Here is a 9,197-nt window from a genome sequence, read left to right as displayed (position 1 = left end):
CAATGTTAATTAGACATAAAGTGAGAAAAAAGGAATCAAGTGAAACCTGAAAGCAAAAAGTATCATATCACATGGATCAAGATTTGCTTTTATCCTAAGGGACTGTAACATTCAAGCTCTGTTGTTGCCTATCTTCTTCACCTTTTATATTTTTTTTATCAATTTGCAACAATGTTGAACATTTTATGTCTTACGACTTGGTTTGATCAGAAATCTGAGAAAAGAGTAATATTCTGCAAGCTTAACAAGAAAGAAAATGGATGCTTTTGTATATAATCCCCACTCAAAATCATACCAATCCCTGAAGGGGAAAAGGATCCCTTCTGTTTTCTCTCACCCGGTTTAATTAAAAATAGATTGAAGTTTGGTTCTTCGCACTGGGATAAACCGGCCAAACAATGGAACAACGGCTCACACCAGAAAGGAATACAACAAAATAGGAAAAAAATCTTTTATGAACAAAAAACATCAAATCTCTCAACCTTTGGATAAAAGACCATCAAAAGGGGTCTATGCAAAAATTGACCTTTCTATGGCTCTTCCCACTCTTTCTTTCTTTCTTTCTTTGTTTTCATCATCTTTATGATACAGGAGCAACCAGATTCAACTCAAGAGGCTTCAAAGCTGCCTGAACAAGTTCTTGAACGGTACGGTTACGGCGACAAACATCTGAAAGTTCCTCTGCGTGTCCTATCAGAGAATTGACATCTGCTCCATAAGCAGCATCGGATAACCCTTGTAAGAACTTAGCAGACTCGGTCTCTGTAACAGCTGTTCGAGGTATCAGGCTAACAGTTGCCTTAGCCCAACCCACTGCTTGTAAACCGTATGTTCTGGTCAGAGCTAGCAGCGCATATGTTACCTAACCCAAAACCCACATTCATAAACAAATGAAACGGTGTTTCAAAGGCTACAAAAACATCAGTCTCAATGCAGTAAGTAGACGATAGATAGATTCCTAAATTTACCGTATCCAGCCGAGAACTGGGAAGTGCTCCTGCTAATGATGAAATCAAGATTCTGGTGATTGTAGCTCCCCGGGGAATAATGACATTGTCCCTGATTCGTTTGAACTGCTCTTCATTCACAGATTTCTCGAGGTCAAAAATGTCGGATAAGAAGGTCAATATCGAGTGGCAGGCCTCTCTGGAGGCAAAGATGTTCAAAACATCAAAATGTCAAAACCTTCAAGGAAAAACAGCCTATGATGAACATCATGTAGAGTACGAACCTGTGCTGCACCGTCATTCCAATAATTGCGCAATCTACAATTGGTGAAAATATAGGAGAAGGAATAAATAAATGCGGACAGTAACGGAGACATCTCGATGCCAACAAAAAGCAATCATCAGCTATGTCTGGTCTAGCAGTGACTTCCTGTAAGAATGTAAAAGGGAATCAGACACCGCATAGGATATAGTAACTTGATCAGAATATATAATACTAATAAGTTAAGTCATCAACCTTGATACTTGTCATAAGACATGTTGTGTGAGCAAAGAGTGTTTCAATCAGATTCTTCAAGTAGTCAGCACAAGACGGGTCTGAACCAAAAATCTGCAAAATCCCAGGAAGATTAGACTTTCTAGAGCTTTCTCTAAAGTTTTATTTTCCCCAACCATTTCATGGAATGAAAATAACACAAAGTACCTTTATAACTTCACTGGAGAGATAGAGAAAGCATGGCTGATGATGATGCTGATAGTGGAATTGAATTTTTGCCAGCATTTCCCCAATTGTGTTAATTATGTATCTTCCAGAAGTACGTACCTACAAACATAACTCCAACCATTAGCAAACAGAGGAACAAGAAGATATAAGTACAATAAAAAGTAAAAAAACAATGGTGTGAAGCTCACAGCATATTTGCATGCTCTGCATAGAGCTTCCATTGTCCTCATGTCCCAAGGACGACTGCAGTAAAACAATTTTTTTTAAAGTAAGAAGCTACATAATAAGTATTTTGAAGAACATATGTTAATCATCATGTGGCTAGAAACACTCACGCATCAAAAATTACTCTGAAAATAGCCCAATGTTTATTGATCTCAGCAGCAACAGCTTCAGGGTGGTTCACATACCTAAAGGTAGTAGCTTCTGTTAGCAAGACTAAACAAATCGTACGGAGTTACATTGCATTATTAAGATGGTATACAAACCTGAACAGGAAGGCAAACCGATCAATATGAACAGTTAATTCCCGGGCATGCTTCTTGTCCAAATCTTCTTTCGCAGCTTCCTGATTCACATGATTATAGTTCTCATCATTATTAACATTGTATCAAACAACCATGCAAAAAGTCAAGATGGCGAACCTCTAAAGGAGAAGCGGCTAATAAGCATAATTTCTCAAGCGCACTCCTGGCTTGATCTAAAGGAAGTTCTGTAACAACCATACTGCATAACAAAATATTAGAGATGTTAATAGCACACAATGAGGAGATATAATCCATCATTAGGTTGACTCCATACCCTAAAGCTTCAACGAGATTTAGCGAATCCTCAGCAGATACTTTATAACCACTGCCGCCATTAATTGCCGTACAATAGATTGTAAATAAATCTTCGAAATACCCGCAAAGATTTTTTCGGCAATCTGCAGTTAAAAGTTGATCAAACAGACGTCAGCATTTACTAACATTTTAAAACCAATAAGAGAGAATACACCAAATATAATATATGCGTATCAGATTAACAACAACCAATCCGCATTTAAAAAACATTAGCTGTTAGATAGCTTTAAGTTTTGTAGTTACTACCAGTATGGTTTCACACCACCACATATATAAAGCATACAACAAAATTCCAAATACTTGCCAGTATTGCAATGCACCCTATATGCTAGCAAGTCAGTAGAGTCGAAGTCATATCCGTTAGCGTGGGTTCCAGTCAGACCTTTCGACTAGCTGCCATTTTTGAAGCAGGTCAGCATGCAATTGTATTTTTACAGAGGTCAGAACTTCACACTTCCTAAGAGAAAACTAACAACCAGAATTTAGTTCGCAAGTGAAATACGAAACTACTTAAGTGTTATTCTGCCAGGACAGAACTTAAAAAAACACTCAGGAAGAGTAATATTTATCAAAGGGGAGCTGGTTTATTCCTTTATAACCAACAGATAGTTGGCTACAACCAAAATATCAATATAAAAATATGTTAGTCATGGTCGGGAAACAACAAAGAAATTATAGAGCAAGTTTTGAGGTATATGCATACTCGTCATAATGTCATTATTATGCTTAGTAGTAAAAAGATAAGGAAGACTTGTTAGGTTTGGAAGAATGAATACAATACCGTCACAGATATGTCTAAAAGCCAAAGCTGCAGCTGCTGCACAATCCTCAGATGCCCCCATTCCGCTCATAAGAATTCTAATGATCGAAGGCAATATTGACACACTAGCTGGCGCAGCATTAAGCCATTTTGAATAAGCCCCAACAAGTAAGCATGCTGAAAGCAAATACGGAAATAGATGTCTCATCACTAAGGAAACGGCTTCACAAACATAAGGTTTCTTTAGAGCATAAGCAAGCCTAATCACCTGTCTGAAGCAGTTGCGCTTGCTGTGGAAGATTCTGAAGCAAGGCCATCACCTGAAAGTGGAATGTAAGAAGAATGAAATTTCCATGGATGATACACAAGTATAGCAGAGTAGAATCGAAGTAAAGTTGTTTCAAAACTTTAAACACAAAGATTTGATGGGGCAAAGACCCACCCACCTATCCAGCAGAAAAACTAAATGAGAAACTCATATTCCACAGACTGCGACAAAAGAAATCGTAGCAGCACGATATATGAAGATACACATGCAGAAACTATCCATAATACAGACCTGGGGCATCACTTCAGCTTCAACCACTGAAACATAATTGGATATTGCCCAGATACAGAACAAAATAGCTTCAGCAGGACGCCATTCTTGAAACCCATTTCCTGGCTGAGCATTGGCCTGAGTACATATTTCACAAACGTCAAAGATATTACATCCTCAAATAATGTACAGAATGTATCTCTTTGGTGGTAATAATGCAAATCCTGTTAACGTACTTCTTATTTTCTCTTTAAAATATCGACAGTGCACAGTCTTTATTTGATAATAGAACAAATATCATTCTTGTTAATCTACAGCACAAACCTCAAGAAGCTTCATATAGAGAATCTTAAGCGTTGTATCACCTCCCAGGATTGACGCAGCATCAGTTAATACATCTGCAACAGCTGCCAATATAAAACATTACATTAGTAGAAAGCAACGGTTCAACTAAATAAAATAAAAAAAGCCATATGCGGCTATCATTACCATATCTTGTCTGCTTGAATTCTTTAAGGTCCTCATACGAGAGGTCTTGATAATCTTCAGGATACTGAACTCTGAAGCCAACCTGTGAAGAGAAAACAGTTTATATGTTTAAACCCACAAGTGACATAAACCGCAGAGCATACAATAACTCATCCAATTTTCTGTTTTCCACCAAAATATGACCAATCAAATGAACGTCTTAACAACCCAGCATTTTCAAAAAGCAACATTAATAAACACAAAAGTCATCCATGCATCAGAAATCAATTCGTCTCTCTGGGTTAGAGCAAATAACCCTTATAAAAAAGTAAGACTTTACAGTGGCTAACAAAAGTATCTGATGACACCAACAAACTCACCAAAGATACAAGGTTCTCATAGGCTGGCCGGAAGACATGCTGTCTTCGATTTCTTTCCGCTTCAATAGATGCTTCACTACCCAAAGATATATAAGAATCCCTGGCAGATTAACACTCTTAGAATATAAAACTAGGACACCCAAAAAGCATATGCAAGGGCTGATGTTACCTCTTCGTCAACGTAAGTTGAAGACTGTGCCAAAAGTTAAAGGTCATTGAGGCTATATCAAATTCTGGGTGCGCAGTAACTTCCAGCAGGGCATGCACAATAACCATCGATTCATCTGAACCTGAGGTCAGAAAGAGTATGCTTCAAATATTTTGAGATTACCAACTAAAGAATTTGCAGTACCGAAGGCAATCAAGAGACATGAAACGGAACACTTAAAACAACAGGGGAGGGTAGTAGAACTGAGGCAGCATACCAGTCGCAATCAATTCAACATATGAATCCCCAACGTCGGCAAATAATCGACCAATGGCTTTGACATCTTCTTCATCCTGAAAATGGAATAATTCTAAGAGGCAAAAGAAAAAATATAATCGCGTGCCAAAATTACAACGAATTATGAGGGGTTGTATCTTTAGCAGCATTTACCAATTTCTCTAACCACAAATATTCCAAGTCATATAAGCAACAAAATCATAGGCTTTCAAGCCGCAACCAGTAGAACAGGAACGACATGAAATAACAAATCTTAATACCAAGCAGATTCAGCCATCGACTTGCTTATACTAAAGGTGAACAGGATCATAGCAGTACCTTTGAAGAATCTCTTAGATGCGCCTTAAGACTTAGAATTTGAGGCACAATAACTTGAATTAAGGGTGTTTGCGCAGAAATACCACCAGAGCTTGGCGATGCCGTATGATGTATCAATTCGGAGATAACTGCGAAGTCGAAAATGAAGTTTATCTATGAATAGTCTAATAATGAATCCTAGATACGAGAAGGAACCATTGACTTGCTAACTAAAAGATAGCAGAAGACATTTTCTATTTAACAAAGTATTAAAAAGTTCAGGTCCTTATAATGAAGGTGAAGAAATATCTTAAAGCAGTACAGTATCTATACACTCCAACCCGCTTAAAACACACTAATCTCTAGAAGTCAACAAGGAAAGGTTAACACATATTTATAATAGCTCTATTTACAAATTTCGAACTGAGGACATTCCAACTATGAGACCAAGACATCAAGTACGCTAGAAAATTACAGCAGCTTCCAAAAAATCACAATACTAGAAATGGTTTCACAATATCTACTCAACTATAAATAGTTATCCAAAAATAGTATATATGAGCTTTCCAACGAGCAATACCATTGACAGATGCATCGGAGAGTGGATCGCAGTTTAAACTTGAGAGAGCTGCGTGAACCAATGGATGACAGGCAAGCACTGCTCCAGGAATCCTGAAAAAAAAACATCCCACAAGTTTACCATCATACAGCTCGGTCAGCATCATCGTTGCTAAGTTTAATATATCGGTGAAAGTAGTGAAAACTAGCTAGTCAACCAACAGCTATGGACCAAATACACTTGGCTCTGTGTCTAAGAGATTCTGTAAGGACAAAACATTGCAACCCAAATCGCAAAACATGTTAAATCTGATGCCATCAGTACTATATTATAATGAATGTTTGGTATTTAATCTGATGAAACTCACAACGAATAATCTAGAAGAGCTTTCGTTCTAGATCAAAATGGAGATAGAAAAGCAAAAGAAAAAAGAGCATACCCATGCCTAAGACGGAGCCAAGAAGCAAATGCCTCAAGAACCTGAAATTCCCAAGTCACAAAAGAAATAGTTGACGATAAGTGACCCCTCGCAACACCAGAAACACTAGCTGATCAAACACACAGACAAAAACTAATTCTACTCGAATTTTAGACATACAAGCCACTTTTTGGAAGATTTAAAGCGATGTTGAGAAGGATCACAGAGATTGGAAAAGGAATAACAAACTATATGTATGGAACTATGACACCACTCTATATGAAAAAAGAAGAAGATAAGCTCTGACCTGTTCCTTAAGTTCAATTATATTCAAACATGCTGTTAATATACTAAGTGCAGCTTCCATTTGCGAAGTAAGCTCATTCTCAAATTGACGTCGTCGATCCGGACGAGCAGCTATTTTGTAGTTAAACGTTTCCTGGTCATAGCAGGAAGGACAACAAAAATCAAGACATCGCATTTGCATAACCTTCTAAAGTGAGGTCCCTAAAAAGGGATAAAATTAACTAAAGGAAAGTTCGACATTATGGAATCTTCCATCATTTACAAATCTCAACATTTTCTACAAATACGGTCATGCAAAATAGCTTTCCAGGAAATGCAACCTCTTGTCTAAGTACTACGTAAGTAACATAAAATGCATATTTAGACATAGACACGCTAACAGAAAGAAGGTACTTAATATTCGCGTTAGACGTCCTCAACCTTAAGCTTAGTTTTACTCAATTTGAGGTCAACAATGCCAGCATAGCTAAGAAGTAAGCAGATCAAAGACAGACAGAAACAAGGCCTTTCACTACCTATATAGCCGGCTAGACGAATTCATTTTCATAACTGGGGGAGGTGAACAATTAAACAAAGGAAAGCAAAATACTCTACCTCGGGCAAAACTGTCAAGAGTTCCAAGAAACCAGGCACATACTCAGGATGCATATTCATCTCATCCCTAAGCCAGCTAACTATACCAGCATCTCCCCAATCAGCCGCAGGAACGTGCACCGCCAAGGCAGCAACAGCAATACTAATCTACAATACAAATTAGTTGCATAAGATAATTCAACTTAAAGAGACAAGAGTTTTAACGCACATTAACAACTTCCACAAGTGCATAATGGAGAAAGATTTTGAAGCTAACCTGGGTCCTAACTTTCGGGGGGCCTTTGTGAAACTTTTTTAACAATGTCTGCACTCAAGAAAATAGTGAGAGTCAAATTATGCCGGGCACACTCAGAAAGTAGTTGTCCAATACAAAGAGTACATGTTGCCTACAACTATAGCCTGGAGTGGTAAAACCTAGATACCAGCAAAACGCTAATTCTTCAAAAGAACAAAGATAAGAAACCCCCATAACTAATTAATAGTTACATGTAGAATAAAGACTTACCGTTAGTGATTCCCGTAGCTTCTGAAAAGCCCCAGGTGGTAGTTCTTCAAAATCTCGTTGAACCTTTTGAGTAAGACAGAGAAAATGTTAACAGATACAGTCTCCTCCAGTATGCATAATCAATAACAATTAATTAAAGAGAGTTAAAAATGTGCTTACCTTGCTTCGAAGGGTCTGAGAACAAAAGATCAAAGTTTCCAAATTGCTGGAAGAATCATGAAGTAAGTTATCCGCAACCTAGAAGACACACAACAGTAGAGAGTAAGCAATCTCGCAGAGCCACTCCACCAAAACTTCCACTTCTCCGGAATAAAAAATCATGGGTCAGAAAGATTATTAGAAAAACTGATAAAATCTAGCAAATCGTTTTCCTAGCAAGATGGATCTGTACATAAGCCCAAGAGATGCTTCACCAAGCCAGCAACAGACTTATGAAAAAATCCACTAAAATGTACTCCTTATTCATCATGTTCATAGCCATAACTAACACTGAAATTCGAGCTTCCTGCTACACATACGACCTCAAAACAAGTAAATCGAGAACACAAAATTGATAAGAGGATGAAACTCTGCGCACCTATGTAGTCTAAATCTAATAACTAAATCCAAGGAATGAAGAACAATCGAACCCAGAAAAATCCAGGCAAAGATGAGAAGAATAACTCGCCTGCCAAGCATCGAGGGTTCCTTGGAAGTTCTGGAGCCATCGATCAGCTTGAGCACGTACTGTATCATCCGGATGATGATACAGTGCGTTTAGGGCTTCTTTGACCGCGTTCTCGTGCTCCATCGCTAATCCCCTTCCGCGTTTCTGCTCGAGATTGACGAAGACGAGAGAAATTGCCCAGCTGGAATTCGTCGAATCGATTTCGCTCAATTAGAAAGAAAGTTCCCTCTTTGTCAGAAAAAGGGTTCTTTTTTTGGCGCCCCTCAACTTCAGTGAAAGAGAGAAAGAGATCGAAATTTCGGATTTTGATCTGAATAGGGGATGAATAAGAGAGAATTTCGGCCGTTGGATCTAATTACTTTGACTTTAAGTCAAATCCTTCTTTTTAATATTGGAAAATAATCCCATTTATTTTCAAGAAGAGATTTACAGGCAAGTCTACTTTCTTTCTTTTTTTGCAGGGGTTCAAAAAAAAAAGTCCACTTTTTTCCAGTGAACGTATCATTGATTCATCATAATTCATAACATAAAAGGGATTGTGAAAGGACCCGACCCATTTTTTCGTAACATCAGTACGAGTCTGACTCGACTTCCTCGATCAGACTTGGGCCGTTTTCAAATTTTTCCTTACTTAGAATTATTTCAGGGTTTTAGTTCTTTTTCAGACAGTCAAGTAAAGCATAATACGATTTGAATAGATAATCTGAGGTTCGAGTTAACAAGTCAGTTCGCTATAGGCTATTACAT

General features: G+C 37.9%; 1 protein-coding gene across 1 annotated transcript; it reads right to left on the bottom strand.

Annotated features, from left to right (window-relative positions):
- Positions 1–250: 250 nt before the first annotated feature.
- LOC106336344 (transportin-3) lies at positions 251–8,732 on the bottom strand. The gene is made up of 27 exons (XM_013775150.1): positions 8,451–8,732; positions 7,943–8,020; positions 7,784–7,846; positions 7,535–7,582; positions 7,279–7,425; positions 6,686–6,817; positions 6,400–6,440; positions 5,982–6,073; positions 5,423–5,550; positions 5,085–5,160; positions 4,829–4,949; positions 4,660–4,759; positions 4,301–4,382; positions 4,136–4,218; positions 3,833–3,949; positions 3,542–3,593; positions 3,295–3,450; positions 2,473–2,596; positions 2,316–2,397; positions 2,160–2,239; positions 2,007–2,081; positions 1,860–1,914; positions 1,651–1,770; positions 1,465–1,557; positions 1,232–1,377; positions 969–1,146; positions 251–862 (listed from the first exon to the last, which is right to left on the bottom strand). The coding sequence occupies exons 1-27, from the start codon at positions 8,571–8,573 to the stop codon at positions 581–583; spliced, it is 2,874 nt and encodes a 957-aa protein (XP_013630604.1). The 5' UTR covers positions 8,574–8,732; the 3' UTR covers positions 251–580.
- Between the last annotated feature and the right edge of the window lie 465 nt (positions 8,733–9,197).

The sequence above is a fragment of the Brassica oleracea genome, chromosome C3 (assembly GCF_000695525.1).
Source record: "Brassica oleracea var. oleracea cultivar TO1000 chromosome C3, BOL, whole genome shotgun sequence".
Taxonomy (NCBI): Eukaryota; Viridiplantae; Streptophyta; class Magnoliopsida; order Brassicales; family Brassicaceae; genus Brassica; species Brassica oleracea.
Note: the sequence above shows the minus strand (reverse complement) of the source record. Positions and strands in the feature narration are given on the sequence as shown.

Coding starts and splice junctions, on each gene's coding strand:
- LOC106336344 (XM_013775150.1), bottom strand. CDS start 8,573: ATGGAGCACGAGAACGCGGTCAAAGAAGCCCTAAACGCACTGTATCAT. Junction 6,441..6,685: donor TAATTGAACTTAAGGAACAG/GTCAGAGCTTAT, acceptor TGGGAATTTCAG/GTTCTTGAGGCATTTGCTTC. Junction 2,082..2,159: donor CGGTTTGCCTTCCTGTTCAG/GTTTGTATACCA, acceptor TACTACCTTTAG/GTATGTGAACCACCCTGAAG.